The 25,028-nt window shown below is 45.2% G+C and overlaps 1 protein-coding gene across 1 annotated transcript; it reads left to right on the top strand.

The window, feature by feature from the left end:
- Positions 1 to 165: 165 nt before the first annotated feature.
- LOC308504167 (uncharacterized protein) lies at positions 166 to 13,328 on the top strand (the record flags this gene model as incomplete). The annotated part of the gene is made up of 2 exons (XM_081064293.1): positions 166 to 602; positions 12,737 to 13,328. 2 exons carry the CDS (start codon positions 166 to 168, stop codon positions 13,326 to 13,328), a joined length of 1,029 nt encoding a protein of 342 aa, XP_080920419.1.
- Between the last annotated feature and the right edge of the window lie 11,700 nt (positions 13,329 to 25,028).

The raw sequence follows: 25,028 nt of genomic DNA, 5'->3' as shown, positions 1-25,028 counted from the left end.
ATGCACAGAAGAATTGTCACAAGGAGGAACCAGGAAGGACCATGCGCCCAGCGTCTCACCTGACCAGGCAGGGCTATAAAGGCCCCGGGCCCAGGAGCCGCCACACCTGAGCTCCTCCCTCTCTACCTGCTCCTCTGACCTGCTCCACCCTCACCCACCAGAACCATGAGCTGCTGTGGCTGTTCCGGGGGCTGTGGCTCCAGCTGCTGTGTGCCCGTGTGCTGTGTGCCAGCCTGTCCCTGCTCCAGCTGTGGCAAAGGGGGTTGTGGCTCCTGTGGGGGCTGCAAGGGGGGCTGTGGGTCATGTGGCGGCTGCAAGGGGGGCTGTGGCTCCAGCTGTTGTGTGCCCGTGTGCTGTGTGCCAGCCTGCCCCTGCTCCAGCTGTTGCAAAGGGGGTTGTGGTTCCTGTGGGGGCTGCCAGGGAGGCTGTGGCTCCAGCTGTTGTGTGCCCGTGTGCTGTGTGCCAGCCTGTCCCTGCTCCAGCTGTGGCAAAGGGGGCTGTGGGTCGTGTGGTTCCTGTGGCGGCTGCCAGTCCAGCTGCTGTGCCCCCATTTGCTGCCAGTCCAGCTGCTGCAAACCCTGCTGTGCCCCCGTGTGCTGTCAGTGCAAGATCTGAGATGCTGCCCACAGACGGCAGGTGTTCCCTGGCCATAAGAGTGCCACACCCCGTTGACCCCACGCACAGTTCGGTGTCCATCCTCTCCAGGAAAGGTGCAGCCCGAGTCCTGAGGACCAGCGGTGCAGTCCTCCAGTCCCTGAGGGAGACGGGGGTCCCCCTCGTGCTCTCTGAGCCATCAGGGGTTCACAACCACACTCACAACCCAGAATATCTTCGCCCTTGCCCGCTGGACTCTGCTGTCTGCAGGCTCTTCGGGGGCTAAGCCCCAGAAAACCCACCTCTCGTGCGATGGATGAGGCACAGAGCTGTCCCAGCCATCTTCCCCTGCCCACCCCCTTCCTGCTCAGTGCTCATTTCCACATAACCCCAAGCTGGCACTGACCCTCCAGACCCGGGGCCCAGACCCACTAAACACCCCTCCCCACACCTGACATCCCCCCTCACACCAGCGCACTCTGATCCTTGGTCTAGCAAATTCCACTCTGGACTCTGGGAGCCTCTGAATAAACAAATTCTCCCAGACAAGCCTTGTCTCCCTGTGGTTCTTTTCTGTCAGCCGTTCTCAGAAGGCGGGGCTTTCAACCTTCCTGATTCCGTGCGCCATCAGTGGGATTGAGACCAGGCCGTGCTGGTGGCATTTGCTAGAATGTAGGACATCAGGTCTTGTACTCTGGGCCTGACATCTCGGTACTTACCCAGAGGAAAGTACTTCCCCACTGCATGCTCACAAATTTTGTGCACAAGCTTAGTTAACACAAAATTACGTCTAAGAAGACACAATTAGCAACAACCTAAAGGGAATGGCGTGTGAGATATTCTTTGCACGACCTGCACACGGCCAGCACACATGCTGTGGGTCCTGCATAACCTGTGATTTTGTTCTTACGTCCCAGGGGGGAAATCAGGACACGAAATGTTACAGAAAACGTCATCACAACCACGTGTGCCCCAAAGACGGATGAGGCAGGGTTTGTTTAACATTTTTGTTTTATTTTTCATTTTAAAAATAAAAGCTTTTGGGTGGCTGGTTGGCTCAGTGGTTGGAGCTCAGTGCTCATAACACCAAGGTCTCTGGTTTGATTCCCACATGGAGCAATGAGCTGCGCCCACCACCACTAGATTGAAAACAACGACTTGACTTGGAGCTGATGGGTCCTGGAAAAACACACTGTTCCCTAAAATTCCCCAATACTTTCTTTTTTAATTAGAAAGTTTTTAAAAATATGCAAATGTGGAGCCCTGTGAGCATCCTTTATTGTGAAGTGGGTGGTAGGAACACAGGTACAAAGACTCAGTGAGCTGTAAACTTTTGAGGCCGGCACGCTTTCCCACCTCAAATCCAAAGCAAAACACAAATATGAAAGTAAATCATGCGGATACTCTTGAGTCAGACGTGAAGAATTCGTCGCGTCAGACCCCACGTTGGACATCGCAGGGAAAGTTGCTTGTCTGGTTTATCAGATATGGGACCGTGACAAGCCGGCGCTGTGGTCCTCAGCGAAGGAGCCTCTCCGGTTACATTCCCCATGACACTGGCCCTCCATGTCCTGTCAGCATTGGCAACACCAAAGGAAAGCTGGGGTGCTTTTCCTGAGGACGCTAAACACTTTTCCACAAGCTCAAAGTCAGGAGAATGTTTGGAGGGACCATGGTGGCGCTGGCCTGGAAGCCTGGCAGGATCTCGGGTATCTGCACAGCCGATCCCCGTGGGGCTGCAGTGTTGGGGCTGTGCGGGCAGGACGGCTGTGGTCCTGGGGCGAGCCTGGGGCCCCTCTGCACCAGCAACACTGACCTGGCATCACTCGGGGGCACCCACTCAGCCAGCTGAGAAGTGGGTGGGCATGGTTGGTAGGGGAGCCGTAGGCCCCAAGCCACCACCGGCGGAATAGGAGGCTCCTTCCTCCTCCAGCTCTGACACCTCCACGGTGAGGGCTTGTGAGCCAAAAGCTGACCAGGAATGGAACGTGACGGAAAGTGTTCTGAGGTGAACACGTAAAGGGACACCAGAGTTGGTACCAGTGAAAATGGGGACGAAGGGAACTCTGAGGGCCCATTCTTCCACAGAACCACCAAGGAATGGGCGAAAGCTGTCAGAATCTACCTGTATTGGAACTTTGGAAAGTACACAGAGTTCTCAGCGGCCAGTGAATGCTTCATCAATAGCACATGTGGGACACAGGACGAGCTCCTGTGGTAGGAGGGGAGAGGATTTCAACGTACCTGTGCCCAGCACCAGCACCCAACTCCGTAACCGCAAGTGGAATTGATGTGCGGGGGCTCCACTTTTATTTTCCTGAGGCAGCTCCACACTGCTCCCCAAGGCGGCTGCACCGTTTACACGCCCGCCAGCACTGCACATGTCCCCTTTCCATGGCCTCACCACACTGGTTATCCCTTGTCTTTGGTAACAGCCATCCTAACAGCAGTGAGGGGGTATCTCCCTGTGGTTTTGATTTGCATTTCCCCGATGATTAGTGACATTGAGAACCTTTTCATGTACATGTCGGTATGCTCAACTCATTTTGACAAGTGTGCAAGCACCATCTAATGGGGAAAGTAAAGTCTTTGCAACAAATGGCACTGGGACAACTGCACACCCACAAGCCAAAGAATGAAGTTGGACCCTTACTTCACACCTTATACAAAAATTGACTCAAAATAGACCAAAGATCTAAATTTAAGAGCTAAAACAAGGAAATTTTTTGAAAGAAACATAGTGTAAATCTTCATAACCTTGTATAGGTTATGCGAAGCATTCTTAGATATGACACCAAAAGCACAAACATCAGAAGAAAAATAGATAAATTGGACTCCATCAAAATTCAAAATTTTGTGCTTCAAAGACTACCACTACGAAAGTGAAAACACAACACAGCTTGGGAGACAATGTTTGCAAATCATGTCTGACAATTGATTTGCATCGAGAATGTATAAAAATCCTTGCGCTCAATAGTAAAAAGAGAAATAACCCAGTTTTAAAACATGGGGAAGGATTTGAATAGACATGTCTCTGAAGTTATGTAAATGGCTAATAAGAACATGAAAAGGTGCCCATCACCATTCGTCATTAAGGAAATGCACATCAAAACCCCGAGGTACCACTGCATAGCTCTGAGGGTGGCTATTGATCTATTGATAAAGTTCGTTTGTATGATGGGACCCACCAGATGGAGGCGCCCGGGGCCCCGCCCACCTCACAGACCTAAACCCGAGTCAGCCTGCACGTGCGGGAAACACCTGCCAAGGCCACTGAACACGCCAGTCAGGCCCAGCTCACCTCTCCCTAGAGAACGGACCTGCTGCCTCCTAAGGACGTCCCACCTCCTCGCCAGCGCCCGCGTCTGTGGTGCCTCTTCTAGCTTCCTGTAAATTCACCCTTGCCCCAAATCCCTTCGGGACAATGTCCCACTGCTTGTGAGGCACTGCACTCCCCAACCCACAGGTTGGTTTCCTTTGAATAAAGGACGTCAAACTCAGTATTACGTTGTATAATTTTTGTCATTTGACACTACTATGCAAAAAAAATGGACAATAACAAGGGTCGGTGAGGATGTGGAGAAACTGGAGCCCTTGTGTGTTGCTGGTGGGAATGTAATACTGTGTAGCCACCAGGAAAAGTAGCCTGGCAGTTCCTGAAAACATTAAACATACAGTTACCGTATGACCCAGCAATCTACTCCTAGATATCTACCCAAGAGAATTGAAAACATGTCCACACAAAAGCTTTACATGTATGCTCATAGCAGCATTATTCATATCAACCAAAGAGTGAAAACAACCCAAATGTCCATAAATTGAGAAATGCATAAATAAAGTATGATATATCCTTACAATGGAATATTGTTCAGCAATAAAAAGGAATCAAATTACTAATACATGGTACAACTTCAAAACATTAACCTAAGTGAAAGAGACCAGTCACAATAAGCCACATATTATATAACTCCATTTATGCAAAATGTCCATAGGCAAATCCATAGAGACAGACAGTGAATTGATGAATGCCTAGTCCTTGGGTAGAAAGAAAGCAGAAGTAAATGAGTGACTGATGATTGGCGGATGATGAAATATTCTAAAATTAAAATATGATGATGGTTGTAAACATACAAAACAATTGAATTGTACCCTTTAAGTGCGGAGTTTTAAAAATAGCTTTAGCAAGGTAAATCTAGGAATATAAAAAATTATTCATAACAAGATTTTTTAACTAAGCAAGGTATAAACACTCGAAAATCAACTACGTAATTCATCACAATAACAAAAGACAGGAGAAATATTCTAGGATTATTTAAATGACTACAGATAAAGCACTTAAAATCTTTAACGCGCATTCATGATTTTAAAAAGAAACAATTTGCAATAGGGGTAAATGAGGACTTACTGAGTCAGACGGGGCTAAATAAAAAAAACAACAAAAAAGACATTCGTCAAACATCATACTTAGCAGTGGAGTATTTGCCCTTGTGTTTGTGAACAATAATTTTCACTATCACTGTTGCTATTTCTCATTGTTCTGAAGGAGCCGATGCAATAAATGATTTAAAAATTAAAGTTTTCACTTTAATCAAAACGTGACTGTACACGTAGAAACCTAAAGAAGCAGCAGATACACTATTAAATTTATTATTAAATTAAAATTATTACTGATAATAGGCAATTTGAATGGGCCTAGATCTATTAAAGAGAGTGAATCAATAATTAATAACCTTCCAAAATAGAAAGCATGAGGCCCAGATGGGTACACTGGTGAATTCTACCAAACATTTAAGGAAGAATTTATACCAATTATCTACAATCTCTTCCAGAAGATAGAAGCAGAGGGAACACATCTTAAGTCATTCTATGAGACCAACATTGCCTTAATACCAAAACCAAAATCATGCTGGAAAATAAAACTACAGACTAATCTCTCTCACAAATGTAGATGTAAATTTTTCACAAAATATTAGTAAATCCAATCCCAAAATGTATAAAAAGAATTATACACTTGACCACATGGGGTTTATCGCAAGGCTCGTTCAATACACAAAATGAACTAATGTAATACATCCCACCAAGTGACTAAAGAAGAGGAATGACATGATCATATCAATAGATGTAGAAAAAGCACTCGACAAAATCCAACACCCAATCATGATAAACAAGGAGTAGGGAGGAAGTTCCTCAACCTGATAAAGAACGTCTACAAAGAAACTTAGCACTAACATCATACTTACTGGTGAGAAACTCAGAGCTTTCTCACTAAGATCAGAACCAAGGTAAAGATGTCCACGCTCACCTATTTCCAACATTGCACCAGAAGTTCTAGCTAATGTGATAAGACAAGAAAAGGAAATAAAAAGATATACAGATTGGGAAGGAAGGAATAAAACTGTCTTTGTTCATAGAAGGCATGGTCCTCTGTGTAAAAAAAATCTAAAGAATCAACAAGAAAAAAAATCGTGGAACTTATAAGTGATCACGGAGAGGCTGCAGGATACAAGGTTAATACAGGAAAGTCAATCACTTTTCTATATACCTGCAATGAAATAGTGGAATTTGAAATTAAAAACACAATATCACTTTCATTAGCACCCCCAAAAGTGAAATAGTTAGGTATAAACCTAACAAAAAAATACAAAATCTATATGAGGAATATTACAAAATGTGAGGAAAGACATAAAAGAAAAAAATACAGAGAGATATCGCATGTTCATGAATAAGAAGACACAAATTGTCAAGATGTCAGATTTCTCAACTTGACCCACAGATTCAGCGTGATCTCAACCAGATCCCAGCACATTATTTTGTGGATATTGATCAACTTCTTCTGGAGTTTTATGGACGCAAGAGACCCAGGACAGCTGACACAATATTGAAAAAAGAAAGAATAAAGTTGGAGGACTGACAGAACCACTACCCAAATTCAAGGCCGACTATAAAACTGCAGGAATTGACACAGTGTGGTATTGGTGAGAGAACAGACAAACAGGTCAGTGGAATAGAATGGAGAGCCCAGAAATAGACCCACACAAATATAGACTGACCTTTGACAAAGGAGCGAAATCAGTACAATGCAGTAAAGTAGTCTCTTCAACAGACGGGGCCGAATGACCTCCACGTGGGATAACCTACGTGCAGGCTTATATCCATCATGAAAGTTAACTCTAAACGAAGCGTAGGCCTACATGAAACACAAAACTATGAGACTCCTACAAGCCGACATGTGAGGAGACCTACGTATCCTTGGGGATGGCAATGACTTTTTATATAAACACCAAAGGCACGATCCATGAAAGAAATAATCGAGCAGCTGGACTTCATTAAAGTTAAAAACTTCTCCTCTGCAAAAGCAATGTCAAGAGAATGAGAAAATAAGCCACAGACTGGGAGACATATTTGCAAAAGACACATGTGATAAAGAACTAATATTCAAAATATAAAAACATCTAAAACTGAACAATAAGAAAATAAACAACCCAACTTAATGATGAGCAAAAGACTTGAACAGACACCTCACTAAAACAAGAGATGCAGGATTAAATACTTAAATGTAAGATCTGAAACCATAAAACTCCTAGAAGAAAATATAGGGAGAAACTTTACAGACATTACTTGGAGTAAGATTTTTACTGATATATCCCCTCAGGCAAGGGAAGTAAGAGAACAAATAAACGTGTGGGATTACATCAAACTAAAAAGTTTTTTTCACAGCAAAGGAAACCATTAATAAAACAAATGGATCCTACTGAATGGGAAAAGATATTTACCAATGATATATCTGATAAGGGGTTAATATCCCAAATCTATAAAAAAAAAAAACTCATTCAACTCAACTCCAAAAAAAAAACAACCTGATTTAAAAAATGGGCAGACGACCTGAAGAGACATTTTTCTAAAGAGGACAAACAGATGGCAAACAGGCATATGAAAAAAATGCTCAACCTCACTAACCATCAGAGAAATGCAAATAAAAACCACAATGAGATACCACCTCACCCCAGCCAAAATGGCTGTCATCAATAAATCAACAAACAGCAAGTGCTGGCGCGGATGTGGAGAAAAGGGAACGCTTGTGCACTGTTGGTGGGATTGCAGATTAGTGCAGCCACTATGGAAAACAGTATGGAGGTATTTCAAAAATCTGAAAATGGAACTACCCTATGATCCAGCAATTCCACTCCTAGGTATCTATCTGGAGAAATCCAAAACTCTAATTCGAAAAAATTTATGCACCTCTATGTTTATTGCAGCACTATACATAATAGGCAAGACATGGAAACAACCGAAATGCCCATCGGCAGATGACTGGATTAAGAAACTTGTGGTACATTTATACAATGGAGTATTACGCAGCCATAAAGAAGAAATAAATCTTATCATTTGCAACAACATGGATGGATCTAGAGAACATTATGTTAAGTGAAATAAGTCAGACAGAGAAAGACAAATACCATATGATCTCACTTATGCATGGAATCTAAATAAAAGAATAAGGGAATGAACTAATCAGAAACAGTCTTGGAGACATAGAGGAAAAACTGAGGGTTGCTAGATGGGAGGGGAGTGGGGATAAGGGGGAAGGTGATGGGCTTAGAAAGCACAATCGGTAACTACAAGGTTGTCATGGGGATCCGAAAGTCAATTTGGGGAACGTAATCAAAAATGTTGTCAAGATTTTGTAGGGTATCCGATGGACACTTGTCTCATTGGGAGACCACCTCAGGGATGATGTAGATGCCTGATCACTGCACTGCATACCTGAAGCTGAAGCTGAACAACAATGAATGTCAACTATAATTTTACATATATATCGTCACAAAAAGTGGAGTACAGCATTAGGAATATAGTGGAAATGTGATGGCTGTAGGCAATGTCAGAAGGGTAGTAGATGGGGGGATGGGGGTTATCGCGGTGTGAGGGATATAAATGATAAATGTTTAACTATTACATTGTTTTGTACATCTGACACTAATAAAAAAAAGTTAACAAAAAAAAGAAGAGATGCAGACGTCAAAAAAGCATATGAAAAGATGTTCAACACCATATGCCATTATGTAAATGCAAATTGAAACGGCAGTGAGATACCACTGTACACTATGAGAATGGCCAAAATCTGGAACACAGAAGACACCAAGTGCTGGGAGGACACGGAGCCACGGGAACTCCCACCCACGGCCGGGGTGGGGGGGAGAGGGGGGTGTACGGTGCAGACATCACAGCCACTTTGGAGGACAGGGTGTGGTTTCTTACAAAACTTAACATACTCTTACCCTGGGACACAGCAATCACACTCTTCGTATTTATACAAATGAATTGAAAACTTATGTCCACACAAAAACCTGCGTATGAATGCTTATAGCAGCTTTATTCAAGCTGCCAAGACTTGAAAGCAATCAAGACGTCCTTCAGTAAGTGATGGATGAATAAACTGTGGGACATCCAGATAATGGAACATTATAGCACTGAAAAAAAAGAAAAAGAAAAGAGCTACCAAGCCACAAAAGACATGGAGGAAACTTAAATGCATATTCCTGAGTGAAAGAAGCCAGTCTGAGAAGGCTACACTCTATGATCCCAACTCTATGACATTCTGGAAAAGGCAAAACTATGGGGACAGTGAAAAGATCAGCGGTTGTCAGAGGTTGGGGGCGGGGTGAACAGACGGAGCAGAGAGGTTCTTAGGGTGTTGGGACTGCTCCGTGCGACGTCATAATGGTGGATACATGGCATTACACACTTTTTAAAATGCAAAGGTACTTTTTTATTGACAAAATTAAACTCCGGGAAACATAATATATGCTTTAATAAAAATTAATTCATTATTTCTAAACAATTAGATTTCTTTTAAAAAGCAAAACTCCTCATCAACTTGCATGTATAGACTCATATAAATAAATCCCTTTCAATTATTGTTCAAAGACTTTTTTCAGGGGGGCAGATTGTAAATTTTTAAAACATATATCTTCCTCACCAGCATATTTCTTACAGTTGCAACTTGTATATTCTTTTTCTTTATTAGTTTCAGGTGTACAAAACAATGTAGTAGTTAGACATTTATCATTTATATCCCTCACAACGTGATAACCCCCCTCTCCCAATCTACTACCCCTCTGACATCGCTTACAGCTGTTACATTTCCACTGTCTTTATTCCTAATGCTGCACCCCACTTCTTGTGACCATACATATATAAAATTGTAGTTGACATTCAGTATTATTCAGCTTCAACTTCAGGTGTGCAGTGCAGTGGTCAGGCACCTACATCATCCTTGCGGTGGTCTCCCTAATGAGACAAGTGTCCATCGGATACCCTACAAATCTTTATAACATTATTGATTATATTCCCCAGCTTGACTTTCGTATCTCCATGGAAATCTTGTGGTTACTGATTGTGCTCTCTGGTCACCTCACTTTCTCCCTCATCCCCACCCGCCTCTCATCTAGCAACCCTCAGTTTTTCCTCCATATCTCTGAGGCTGTTTGTGATTAGTTTGTTCATTTACTGCATGTCATCACACATTTATCCAAACACACAAAATGTGAAGCAGAGGAATGAGTCCTGATGTCAACTATGGACGCTGCGTGATGGTGACATGTCAGCTCATTGATTGACACAAGTGTGCGCTCTCGTAGAAGGTCCAACATGGTGGAATAGTGGGGAGGTGGGTGTGTGGGAGACGGGCTTATTTGGGAATTCTCTGGACTTTCCATTCAGTTTTTCTGTAAACCTGAAGCTGCTCTAAAAAATAAAGTTTATTAATTTAAGAAAATATTCCTTAGCATAATTAAGAAAATTGATGGATACAGGATAAATATACAGCACAGTTTTGTTTTTGTATGCCAGCAATGAACAATTAGAAAATAAATTTTACAGAAGAATGCAATAATTCCCCCAAATCAAATCTTTAGTAGCAAATTTAGGATAGGATGTACAAATTTCCACACAGAAACCTTTAAAATGTCAGTGAGAGAACTTAAGGAAACAGTTAGAAATTGCAGGACATACAATATTCATGGACTGAAATTCAATATTGAAAAAGGTCAAGTATTGCAAATTTTTCTACATATTCCAGGTGAATTTAACACTCATAGGAAAGAGTGACATCCACAGATGAACAAATACACCAGTGTAACTGAGGGCCATCCCAGGGACAGACCCACGCACACATGGAGACATGACTAATAGCACAGATGACACTGAGAAACAATCTTTTGATGATGATGCTGCTTCAGTGGAAAACATGAAACTTGACACCTACTTCACTCAGACATAAAAACATTTACCAATAGATTGCCGATCTAAGTGTGAGCGTGAAACAGTCTCCTGGAAGACAGCACTGGAGAACATCTTCACAAATTGTCCACAGAGAAAGACTTCTTTAATCAGCACATAGAAAGCACTAACCATGAGATAAAAGACTGATAAATTAGACGACATGGAAATTAAAAATTTTATTCATCCAAAGATGCTGTTAAGAGAATAAACCAACAGGTAAGAGAAGGTCCAAGATGGTGGAATAGAAACGAACAAACAAATAAATAAAAGCAATTTTTTCAAGGAGAGGATAAACCAACAGGTAAGAGAAAGTCCAATACAGTGGAATAGAAATTAATTCATCAATCAACTAATTAAAAATTAAAAAACAGAGAACCAGGACAGATTTAGAAGAAAGTACGAGCAACAAGACACGTGCTCGTGTCCAAAAGAATAAAGACCTCCTGCATATGAATCAGGAAGTAAAGACAGCAAAGAGAAAAAGGACAAGAGATTTAAACAGTGCCTCTCAAGGCAGGTACCGAGCAGTGGAACATACGAGAAGGCTCCTTAACCACCAGGGAAATGCTCATTAAAACCGCAGTTACGTATGGGTAGAAACATACGAAAATGGCTGACGTAAAAAAGAATTGACAGGGCCCAGTGTATGTGCAGCAGGAGCTCTCAGTGGAGCGTGAGCGTGTTCACAGACACCCGTGTCCACGACACGTAAGCATACCTCCCCCACACCTTGCATGCCACTCCTGGGTGTATACAGAGGGTATGCGAATGTGACTGGCAGACCGGGACAAGCAGGGGATGGCACAGCTTCCCACTGAAACGGGGAAACCATGCAAACATTCACCAAAAGTGGAACTGCTGGGGCGGCCGAATGGCTGTTGGTTAGAGCGCCATCTCCGAGCAACAGGGCTGCTACTTTGATTCCCACATGGGCCACTGTGAAGTGCGCCCTGCACGACTAGATTTCAGACAACAACCTGCCACTGAGCTTCCGGAGGGGCGGCCGGATGGCTCAGGTGGTTAGAGCGCAAGCTCTCAACAAGGTTGCCAGTTCAATTCCCACATGGGATGGTGGCTGAACTCCTGCAACTAAGATTGAAAACGGCAACTGGACTTGGAGCTGAGCGGCGCCCTCCACAACTAGATTGAAGGACAACTACCTGGAGCTGATGGGCCCTGGAGAAACACACTGTTCCCCAATAAAATCTTAAAAAAGTAAAACAGTGGAACTTCGAATGAATCCTGAGGAAAGACGGTACCAAATGAGAATGAACGAAGTCACACTCCAGACAGAAGCATGATGACTTCACAACTGTGAGGGGAACGAAAGGAGAAGAATTCAAAGGAGTATGTGCCACATAGCGCCATCCACACGAGGTTCGGAACAGGAGAGCTGGTGTGAGTGTCCGGGAGGCAGAGGGCTTGGGCGCAGGTGCAAGGAGCTCCTGCAGGTGAGGGAGGGCCTGGCCTTCACCTGGGGCCCTGCGCAAAGCTCAGCACACACCTAAGAACTGCAGGTAGCCCATTCCTGGGAAATCCCCAAGACGCTAAGAGTCCCAGAAGTTACTTTCCAATAATAACAAATCAAACAGGGAAGAGGTTAAATTTAGAAACATGAGAAAGAGGATGGTAGACAGAGCCAATGGGAGACCAGGGACCAGAAGTACACAGAAACACCCACACCCATGTGCCCAGGGAAAGTGGCACAAACAGGAACCAGGAAGGACCATGCGCCCAGCGTCTCACCTGACCAGGCAGGGCTATAAAGGCCCCAGTCCCAGGAGCCACCACACCTGAGCTCCTCCCTCTCTACCTGCTCCTCTGACCTGCTCCTCTGACCTGCTCCACCCTCACCCACCAGAACCATGAGCTGCTGTGGCTGTTCCGGGGGCTGTGGCTCCAGCTGCTGTGTGCCCGTGTGCTGTGTGCCAGTCTGTCCCTGCTCCAGCTGTTCCAAAGGGGGCTGTGGCTCCTGTGGGGGCTGCAAAGGAGGCTGTGGGTCGTGTGGGGTTTGCAAGGGGGGCTGTGGCTCCAGTGGGGGCTGCAAGGGGGGTTGTGGCTCCAGCTGCTGTGTGCCTGTGTGCTGTGTGCCAGCCTGTCCCTGCTCTAGCTGTGGCAAAGGGGGCTGTGGGTCATGTGGGGGCTGCAAGGGGGGCTGTGGCTCCAGTGGGGGCTGCAAGGGGGGCTGTGGCTCATGTGGGGGTTGTAAGGGGGGTTGTGGCTCCAGCTGCTGTCTACCCGTGTGCTGTGTGCCAGCCTGCCCCTGCTCTAGCTGTGGCAAAGGGGGCTGTGGGTCATGTGGGGGCTGCAAGGGGGGCTGTGGCTCCTGTGGTTCCTGTGGCGGCTGCCAGTCCAGCTGCTGTGTCCCCATTTATTGCCATTCCAGCTGCTGCAAACCCTGCTGTTCCCAGTCCAGCTGCTGTGCCCCCATTTGCTGCCAGTGCAAGATCTGAGGTTCTGGCCGTAGACCCCGCATGGCTCTAAGCTGAGCTCCCTGGCCATAACCAGTGACATACCCATACCCCTGAAGGCAGATCCTTATCCATCATCGGGAAAAACCTCACCTGAGACTTGGGGCCCTGGCTCCCAGCTCACCAGACCGTGTTTTCAGACATCTTGGAGCCCCCCACTCATATTCCCGAAGCTCTTTTTCTGCTCTCTTCTTGTATCCCGGCTCAGGAGGGTCTGAGCCTAAAGACACCCTCCAGTTCCCTACTGATCTCCGAGGACTAGGTCAGTGCTGTTCCTGCCAGAGGCTTCCTGCCTCCCACTCCTATCACCTCCCTTCCCCTCCACCTGGAACACCTGAACTGTGGCCATTACAGGACCCCAGGAGGCGCTGACACTCTGAGCCCTGGGGCTGTCCCTCTTCCCTGCCCTTCCCCCCAACACCTGCTCACTGGCCTTGTCTTCCAAGGTCTCCTGCAGACCCTGAGCAGCCCCTAAATAAACATGTTCTCTAACCACAAGCCTTTGGCTCTGGGTGATCTTGTCTTAACTACTTTGTGGATGAAGAAAGTGCCAAACCATGGTGGGAGTGAGAGCCAGGGAAGTTCACGGTATTTACCCATGTTTAACTTATATTGTCTTTTCGAGACGTATTTCCTCAGAATGTGTCTTAGGGAGCGATCCTGCTTATTCCAACAATCACGTGGGTCAGGCTGTTTGTCAGATCATCCTTATGGGACGAGATCTCAGGAGCTGCCTGGAGGTACAGCCGGTGTGATGTGGTGATGTGCGAAGGTTTTCTGTCCACAGCCTGGAAGCCAGGCAGGGAGCAGACTCTCCGTGGTCATCGTCACAAGATGAGTCTGTCATTAGGAAGGGTGGGGTCGGGACACAGTGTGCACTTGGCTTCTCCTGCTGCAGACCTGAGCTGCATTTCTGCGACGTGCTCAGCTGGAGGCTCCCCCTGGGCCCATCCCACTGTGACACAAGGATCAGTGCCTCACTGGTTACACCAGTGAGAAGTGACTGTGTCCAGCACCTGCCGCTGGAGAAAAGCAAAAGCCAGTTTCTTCCCGCTGATCCCTATGACTGGGACCTGACTTTTAGCTACTTTTAATGTCATTATAATCTCATTTGCATTGTGGTTACTATGACTCCCATCATGCACCTGGTGCCATGACAGTTCCCACGGAACCAAATAAAAAAGAAAAGGCGGGACACAGAGGTCCTGCCCAAGGGGAGGAGAGGAATGAACCCCATCAATGAGACATCACCAATTCTCGCCCCCCGGAGGAGTAAAAACCCCTGATCAGGACTTCCTCATCACGACTCACTCTCTGAGTTCGCCCTCGCTTTCCTCTCAAGTATGTACTTTCATTTTTAATAAATCACTTTCACTTTCCTGCATCTGTCTCACTCTGGAATTCTTTCTTGTGCAGAGACAAGAACTTGGTCACTGCTGCTTGGGGTGGAGTCTTCCTTTGGACATCCCATGAGCCTCTGGTGACAAAATGAACCAGATCTTCTAAATAATTCCTAGTGGAAGACATCCTAGACATCAGCACTCCTGGCCCCTGCGAAATGGCTGCAATTTTCCACGGACTCCAAGAGCAGTTATTGAGCAGCTGCTGGGTACCAGGCCTGCTCTAGTCCTGAGGACACAGAAGCAAACAGCATGAAGGACCTGCTCTCGAGGTCCTGCTCTTCCAGAAGGGAAAGGAGAAAGGAAACACCTGACCACTGCTGGGCGATGGAGAGCTCTGAGATGCAGCTGAGGAACCGGGACAGACAGCTGGACAGATGTGGATGCATGGCCCTGGGCATGTCCCCATGCCACCCACCATGCCATATGCCAGGTAGAAAAGACACCTCGGCATCTGGGGCAGCAGGTAGGACGGTGCTCCTGCTCCACCCTAGTCCAGAGTAAGGCTGCTTCCCGAGGCCACCAGCACACAGGTTCCAGTTCATGACAAAATTCTCCCACCCACAGAAAAATGAGGACGAAAGTATGAGTTCATGAAGTTCAATATGTTTACTGTAAAGGGCTAACATTTACACTGAGAGTCTACCTTTGCTAATCGTGGATGCTAAAATCTCCTTAAATTACACTGATGTCAGTGAGAGATGCTTTTTCTTGTCCTTATTGGCAAAATCAAAATCTATCAACAAGACAATCCATACTACCTTTTTTTTTTTTTTTAATTTTTACCTCCATGAAATTCAGAACCCTGGAAATCACTCCCTTGGGCCTCATAAGATAGCTCTCTCCCCCAAATGCAAAAACCTCTCAGATAATGCAGTGGCTTTCTTGATTTAGTGGTGAATCCACTTTGAAATAGGCAAATACCATATGTATATTCACAGAAAAGCACCAAAAGCACAAGCAACAAAAGAAAAAATAGATAACTTGGAGATTTGGGCCCACGGTGGTGAATTAGGTAAATGCTATGCCTGCTGCCTGCCAGAATCACACCAAAATTACAAATAAAATACAGAACAGTCAACCTCAAGGACTATCTGAAGACTAGCTGAATAGAACCCTTACAACTAAGGATATAAAGAAGAGGCTATATCGAGACTGATAGGAGGGACGGAGTGGCAAAACAGGGTGACCTCAAACCTAGACAGTGCTTGAACACCAGGAGAGACACCTCGGTGGTGGAGGTCCTCCATGAAGGTGGCTGGAAATCCAGACGCCCTCTTAAAGGGCCCACAAACAGACTCACCCACTTGCAAACACTCATCTGGTTTCCAGTGGAGGGGAGGCAACTCGAGAGGCACCAGAGACATACGAGCAAAGACTGAATTGTGTGGCTGCAGGCCAAGGGCTGGAAGGACAGCAGTCATTATCTTTATGTGGAGCCCACCTCACATGTAGCCTACCGGAGGGCATCATCTTTTCTATGTTGAACCCCCTCCCCCAAAGAACCAAATCTGAGATCGCATTTGTCTGGTGAAATCCACGCATGAGCACCACCCCAATGATATGCTGGGTCCCTGTCCCACACAGCTCATACTGCATTAACCACTGGGACTCTCTCACCAGCCCAGCCCCACAGGTTACAGAAGCCTTAACAGCAGTGGATGGCCCACGGCTGTCCAAAGAACTATTGGTGGTGGGCAGTGAGCCACAACCTGCACCAAAGCTGTTCTTGGGTAGTTCTCAGGGACCGATGAGCCTCAGGCAGACAGTCATTGGCTGTGGTGTTCTCAGGGTTTTTGCGAAGTCATCAGGCCAGGCACTGGCACAAGAACTGAATCTGCATTAACCTTGCTAAAATCACCAGCCACACCCCGAGACTCCCTGAAACCCCACCCCACCCAGATAGTGCTTCATTGCCGAAGGCACTTTCAAGACCAGGTCAACTCAGCCAATAGCTGAGCCTTATGGGCAGCCAGCAGGTGGCAATAAGCCTAGGGAGTCCTGGGCCCTTTGCTAAGCTGCCCCAAGGCCAATACTGGTGGCAACAAGCTTCAGTTCACAGCGAGGCCACTCTCACATGTCTCTAGGTCCAGCACAGGCAGCAACCAACTACATATAGCTTTGTGGCTCCTACCTGGTAGCCATGTGCTGGTAACAGGCAAAGCTGAAATTGGCCTGCACGGGAGCCCTGCCCAAGAGATACCAGAAACAACACACCCAGAGGTTACTTCAGACTACACCAGAGCACTACCTGGTTAGCCCCACAAGCAACACACCCAAAGTGGGGGGGGGGGAGGGGGGCTCAACAAGCACAAGAGCCTGAGGAGGCAAAGCCTCCTCTGAGGGGTCAGCCCCACACAGCAGCTCATACACTGTGGGTATAGCCAATCCTCATAGTCAGCCTGGGAGTCAGACCCACCTACTGATGCACCAAAAGCAATCAAGGCTCAACCACACAGGAGAACATGCACAACACACAAGGGACACTCCTGGAACACATGCACAGGAGATCAGGGAGAATGCACCATTGGACCACACAGGACACATACTACACAGAGCCACAGGGCAAAGACTGAGGGATATAGGAGATCCATCTAATGCATAGAAGCACACACACAGAGGCAGCCAGAATGAGGAAACAAAGAAACATGGCCCAAATAAAAGAACAAGAGAAACCTCCAGAAATGGAACTAAATGAAATGGAGGCAACCAACCTACCAGAGACAGAGTTTATAAAACACTGGTTATAAGAATGCTCAAGGAACTTAGTGAGAACTTCAACAAAGAGATAGTAAGCATAAAGAAGGACATAGGAACCATGAAAAAGAACCAGTCAGAAATAAACAACACAATAACTGAAATGAAGAATACACTAGAAGGAACCAACAGTAGATTAGGTGAATAGAGGATCAAATCGGTGATTCAGAAAACAAGGTAGCAGAAAACATGCAATCAGAACAACAAGAAGAAAAAAAGAATAAAAAACAATGAAGATAGTTTAAGGGACACGTGGGGCAACATCAAGCATAACAGGTTATAGGTTGTACCAGAAGAAGAAAAGGAGCAAGGAATCAAGAACATATTTGAAGAAATAAATAATGTCTGAAAACTTCCCTAACCTGGTGAAGGAAATAGACATACAAGTCCAGGAAGTGCAGAGAGTCCCAAACAAGATAAACCCAACAGTCCCACACCAAGACACCTCATTGGTAAAATGCAAAGGTTAAAGACAAAGAGAGAATCCCAAAATCAGCAAACAAAGACAACTAGTTACTTATAAGGGAGCTCCCATAAGACTGTCAGGTGATTTCTCAACAGAGACTTTGCAGGCCAGAAGGGAGTAGCAGGAAATATTCAAAATGATGGAAAACAAGGGCCAACAACCAAGACTACTCTAGTCAACAAGGCTGTCATTTAACATTGAAGGAGAGATAAAGAGCTTCCCAGACAAGAAAAAGCAAAGGAATTCATTAGCACTGAGCCAGTATTACAAAAAAAAAAGTGTCAGAAGGACTTCTTTAAGCAAAAGAAAGGAGGAAACAAACAAATGAAGATCAAAAATATGAATAATGAAATGGCAAAAACTATGTACCTATCAATAATCACTTTAAATGTAAATGGATTAAATCCTCCAATCAAAAAACAAAGGGTAGCTGAATGGATAAGAAAACAAGACCCTTACATATGCTGTCTACAAGAGACCCACCTCAGATTGAAAGACACACATAGACTGAAAGTAAAGGGATGGAAAAAGATATTTCACACAAATGGAAATGAACAAAAATGTGGAGTAGCAATACTTGTATCTGGCAAAATAGACTTTAAAATGAAGACTATAATAAAAGACAAAGAAGAACATTACATAATAATAAAGGGATCAACCCAACAAGAATACATCACTCTAGTCAACATTTATGCACCCAACATGGGAGTACCTAAATATATAAAATATATTTTATATAAATAAATTATTTAAATAAAATAATAAAATGTAATATATTTTATTATATACAAATATACTTAAAAAATATTGACCAATATAAAGGCAGAGATCAACAGTAACACAATCATAGTACGGGACTTTAACACCACACTGACAACAATGGACAGATCTTCCAGACATAAAATAAACATAGAAACAGCAGCCTTAAATGACAAACTAGACCAGATAGATTTAATTGATATTTTTAGAGCATCTCACTCCAAAGCAGCAGAATATATTCTTTTCAAGTGCACATGTAACATTTTCCAAAGTAGACCATATGTTAGGCCACAAACAAGCCTCAATAAATTTAAGACTGAAATTATGTCAAGTGTTGTCTCTGACCACAGTGGTATGAAACTAGACATCAATTACAAGAAAAAAACTGAAAAACACACAAACACGTGAAGGATAAATAACATGACTACTAAATAATGAGTGGGTCAACAATAAGATCAAGGAAGAAATCAAAAGATACCTTGAGACAAATGAAAATGAAAACACAATGACCCAAATTATATGGCACACAGCAAAAGCAGTCCTAAGGGGGAAATTCATAGCAATGCAGGCCTACTTAAAGAATCAAGAAAAATCTCAAATCAACAGTCTATCTTTATACCTAAGGGAACTGAAAAAAGAACATCAAACAAAACCCAAAGTGAGTACAAGGAAGGAAATAATAAAGATCAGGGCAGAGATAAATGAAATAAATAATGCAAATTAAAAAAATAATACAAAAGATCAATGAAACCAAGAGTTTTTCTTTTTTTGAAAGATAAACAAAATTGACAATCTCTTAACCAAACTCATCAAGAAAAAAACGAGAGGACCCAAATTAAATCAGAAATGAAAGAGATATGACAATGGACACCACAGAAATACAAAAAAAAAAAAAATAAGAAACTACAACAAGCAAACATACACCAACAAATTGGACAATCTAGAAGAAATCAATAGATTCCTAGAAGCATACAATCTTCCAAGGCCGAATCAAGAAGAAACAGAAAATCTGAACAGACCGATTACTACCAATGAAATTCAATCAGTAATCCACAAGCTCCCAAAACACAAAAGTCCTGAACTGAACGACTTCACTGGTGAATTTTATAAAACATTAAAAAAAGAATTAACACCTATTCTCCTCAAACTATTCCAAAAAATATCCAAGAGGAGGGACGGCTCCTATGCTCATTGTACAAGACCACCATTACCCTGATTCTAAAACTAGACAAACATATTACAAAAAAACAAAACTATAGGCTGATACCCCTAATCAACATAGATGCAAAAATCCTCAACAAATTATTAGCAAACTGAATTCAGCAACACATTAAAACAATCATACACCACGATCACATGGGATTTACTCCTGGGACGCAAGAGTTCAAATCAATTAACATGATTCAACACACAAACAAAATTAAAGATAAAAATCATAGGATCATATCAATAGATGCAGAAAAAGCATTTGACGAAATACAATATCATTTATGATTAAAAGAAAACTCTCAACAAAGTTGGAATAGAGGGAACATACCTTAACATAATAAAAGCCATACATAACAAACCCACAGCTAACATCATACTCAACACGTAAAAGCTAAACGTGTTCTCCTTAAGGTCATGAACAAGATGACAAGGATGTCCACTTTTACCACTTTATTCAACATAGTACTGGAAGTCCTAGCCACAGCAATCAGAAAAGAGAAAGAAAGGAAAAGCATCCAAATTGGAAAGGAAAAAGTAAAACCATCATTATTTGTAGATGACATGATACTATATAGAAAAAACTCTAAAGATTCCACCAAAAAATTATTAGAACTGATAAACGAATTCAGTAAAGTAGCAGGATAAAAAATTAATATTCAGAAATCAGTTGCATTTATATACACCAATAACAAATTACAGAAAGAGAAATTTAGAAAACAATCCCATTTAAAAATGCATCAAAAAAATACTTAGGAATAAATTTAACCAAAGAAGTAAAGACCTGTACTCAGAAAATTATAAGACATTGAAGAGAAAAATTAAAGAAGACACAAATAAATGGAAACATATACTATGCTCATGGTTAGGAAGAATTAATATAGTTAAAATGTCCATACTACCCAAAGCAATATATAGATGCAATGCAATCCCTATCAAAATACCAGTGGCATTTTCAAAGAACTAGAACAAATAATCCTAAAATTCATATAGAATCATAAAAGACCCTGAATAGCTACGGTAATCCTAAGAAAGAAGAACAAAACTGGAGGTATCACGCTACCTGACATGAAAATATATTACAAGTCCATAGTAATCAAAACAGCATGGCATTAGCATTAAAAGAAGACACACAGATCAATGGAACAAAATAGGAAACCTAGAAATAAAATAAATCCATGCCTATATGGTCATTTAATCGATGACAAAGGAGGTAAGAATTTACATTGGCGTAAAGACAGTCTATTCAATAAATGGTGCTGGAGATACTGGACACACATGCAAAAAAGTGAAGCTGGACCACCTTTTTATGCCATATATAAAAATAAACTCAAAATGAATTAAAGACTTAAAAGTAAGACCCAAAACCATAAAACTCCTAGAAGAAAACATAGGCAGTAACCTCTCAGCCATTATCCTTAGTAATATTTTTACTAATATAGCTTCTTGGGTAAGGGAAGCAAAAGAAAAAATAAACAAATGGGACTACATCAAATTAAAAAGTTTTTTTTCATAGCAAAGGAAACCACCAACAAAATGAAAAGACATGCTACTGAATGGGAAAAGATACTTGCCAATCATATATCTGATAAGGGGTTAATATCCAAAATTTATTTAAAAAAGAAACTCATACAATCCAACACCAAAAAAAGAAAAATCCAATTTAAAAATGGGCAGAGGACCTGAAGAGACATTTCTCCAAAGAGGACACGCAGACGGCCAATAGACATGAAAAGATGCTCAGGGGATCCAAGATGGCGGAGTAGATAACCACTCCACTTGCCTCCTCCCGTGAACACATTAAAATTACAACTAAATTATAGAACAGTCAACCTGGAGAACCATCTGAAGTCTAGCCGAACAGAAGTCCTATAACTAAGGATATAAAGAAGCCATGTCAAGACTGGTAGGCTGGGTGGAGACGCAGACTGGGCCCCACAATTGTGTGTAGCGGATGAAAACCAGGAGAGATATCTCAGCTGCAGAGCTTCCCCCGGAGCAGCGAGGGCACCCCAGCCCCACACACCAGACTCCCCAGCCCAAAGTACTGGTGCCAAGAAGAGGAGACACCACAACATCTGGCTATGAAAACAGTGGGGATTCTGACCATACAACCATCGGGTGGGACAGCAGGCTGTGGGAAACAGCCGTCCCCTTAAAAAAAACCGCACACAGACCCACACGCTCGCAGGCACTCACCTTGAGCTCCCGCGGAGGGACAGTGACTCAGGGGGCGTCGGAGGCATACGGGGAGCAGACTGAGGTGTGGGGCTTCAAGGCAAGACGGCAAGAGGACAGTTGGCATTTTCCCTGTTAGGAGCCCTCTGCCCAGGCAGCCAGCAGATGGGCGCCCTCTTTCTTGTGTTGAGCCCACCCCCTACGCTTACGGCCAAATCTGAATCTGATTGGTCTGATGAGCTCTGGGGCTCTGCCCTGCTGACTAACTGGGCCCCGCCCCATCCAACTCCCCCAATGCTGGAGGCACTTTCTCCTGAGCAGCCAGCCCGCCCACATTGCCCTCTTTCTCAGAAAACTATCAGAGTCCACCGGCCCGAGGCAGGTGGTGACTAGCCCTGGTAAGCTCTGAGGCTTTTGTTGAGTAGATCCAGGCTCAGCACTGGCACCAAACAAGAGTCTACATTAACCTGGTGACCACATTCTTCCCACTCTAGTGACTCCCTGAGATGCTGTCTCACCCAACTTGCTTACCACACGAGGTTTTACAGGTGGCTGAAACCTAAGGGAGCCAGCATGTGGCAATCTGCCTAGGGGTGTCCTGGCTTTTTGCAGAGCTACCCTAGACCTGGTACTGGTGTCAGATGTTCTTGGTTCACAGTGTGGCCCCTCCCACGTGCCTCCAGCTCCAGCACAGGCAGTGAATAACCATGAATTGCTTTGTAGCTTCTACCAGGTAGCCCTCAGTCAGTCACAGGCAGTGGCTGACCTGGGCCTGCACCACAGCCCCTCCCAAGAGGCCCCAAAACAAACATACTTGGAGATTGCTTCAGATCACAGCTAGTACTGCCCAATTAGCCCCACAAATGGCACACACAAAGGGCGGTCTCCACAGGCACCATAACCCACTGGGGCGAATCCCACTGTCACGCAGGGGACCCTGCTCGCTGCGCCATTTGTCCTGCAGGGTCTCCGCTCCCACTCCCCGCCCAAGAACGCAGGACACGGTAAGGCCAAACAGGAACACCCACGGAGCCATAGATAGGGGAGTCAAACCAATATATTCTCGCTGGCGGTTAGGCTGGAGACACAGGAAGCAGGATCTACATAATCTGCCTAACAGTAGTCCGCGCTTGCCAGCCACCATCTTCTTGCTAGCCCCCATTCCTTTCTTCTAGCATAGCCACAGCCGTTATATTAGTGGCCAATGGCTTACGGGTTACAGCTGACGGCCAACTAGCCACAGCTGCTGGCATCTGATCACAGTTGATGGCCATTTACTACCCGAGCCAGCACCTTTCTATGTGAGGCCGAGAGCCTGGAAACTGTTTTTTGGGGTTTTGTCCCCACACTCCACCCCTACAGGGTCTCGCCTCACAATCTACGCGACAAGCGTCTTCTGCGAGGGGCCCTGTGCAAGGAGCCTGGAGGTGAATGCAATATCCTGGACACAGCCAGGCTCTCTGAGTACAGCCAGGGTTTCTCAGGGCACCACCAGTACTTCTGGGCACAGCCAGACATCCTGGGCTTCTTAGGGTACCACCTGTCTCCCCGGGCACAGCCAGGTTTTCTCAGGGGACCACCACAGTACTTCTGGGCACAGCCAGACTTCCTGGGCTTCTTAGGGTACCACCTGTCTCCCCGGGCACAGCCAGGTTTTCTCAGGGGACCACCACAGTACTTCTGGGCACAGCCAGACTTCCTGGGCTTCTTAGGGTACCACCTGTCTCCCCGGGCACAGCCAGAGTTTCTTAGGGCACTGCCACTCTCTCTGGACACAGCCAGACTTCCTGGACACAGCCAGGGCTCACAGGGCACTGCCACTCTCTCTGGGCACAGCCAGACTTCCTGGACACAGCCAGGGCTCTCAGGGCACTGCCACTCTCTGGACACAGCCAGACTTCCTGGACACAGCCAGGGCTCTCAGGGCACTGCCACTCTCTCTCTGGACACAGCCAGACTTCCTGGACACAGCCAGGGCCTCTCAGGGCACTGCCACTCTCTGGACACAGCCAGACTTCCTGGACACAGCCAGGGCCTCAGGGCACTGCCACTCTCTCTCTGGGCCTCTCGGGGTACTGTGCTGGAACAACAGCGGCTCACATCAAGGTGCTTACATATTATCAATGGCGGCCAGTCAAGACACAAAAGCAAACATTCTCGCCAGTCCCACTACATGGTGGTATGTTCCCAAACAGTCAAGCGTCCATTAAATTAGGGATGGAAGGCAATTCCCCATAGTCCATAGTCATTCGCCAGGGCTGTCCTGGGGGTGAGGGATGACCTTGACCTCACCCTCATCTCCCACGGAGGACTCAGCAAGCGTTTCCTCCTGGGACTAAAAGTCCTACATCCGGGCTGCCTCAGCAAGCAGTTCCCAGCCCACAGGGCAGCAACAACCTTGGCTTTCTCCGCTTTCTTCGGCCTCTGCTGGTTGGGGAACCGTCCACATCTTTCCACCCCTCCGCGGGAATCGAGCTCTCCGGAAGCTGCTCCTCCTGGTCTTCCTCAGACTGAGCTTTCATAGGCACCAACTGCTCCACTGCCCTTCGGAAAGCTTTGGCCAGCACCGTATCCTGCCGACTGCGCCATGTGTCACGCAGGGGACCCTGCTCGCTGCGCCATTTGTCCTGCAGGGTCTCCGCTCCCACTCCCCGCCCAAGAACGCAGGACACGGTAAGGCCAAACAGGAACACCCACGGAGCCATAGATAGGGGAGTCAAACCAATATATTCTCGCTGGCGGTTAGGCTGGAGACACAGGAAGCAGGATCTACATAATCTGCCTAACAGTAGTCCGCGCTTGCCAGCCACCATCTTCTTGCTAGCCCCCATTCCTTTCTTCTAGCATAGCCACAGCCGTTATATTAGTGGCCAATGGCTTACGGGTTACAGCTGACGGCCAACTAGCCACAGCTGC

The sequence above is a fragment of the Rhinolophus hipposideros genome (assembly GCF_964194185.1).
Source record: "Rhinolophus hipposideros genome assembly, chromosome: 10".
Lineage (NCBI taxonomy): Eukaryota > Metazoa > Chordata > Mammalia > Chiroptera > Rhinolophidae > Rhinolophus > Rhinolophus hipposideros.
This window is presented reverse-complemented; position numbering and strand designations above follow the sequence as displayed.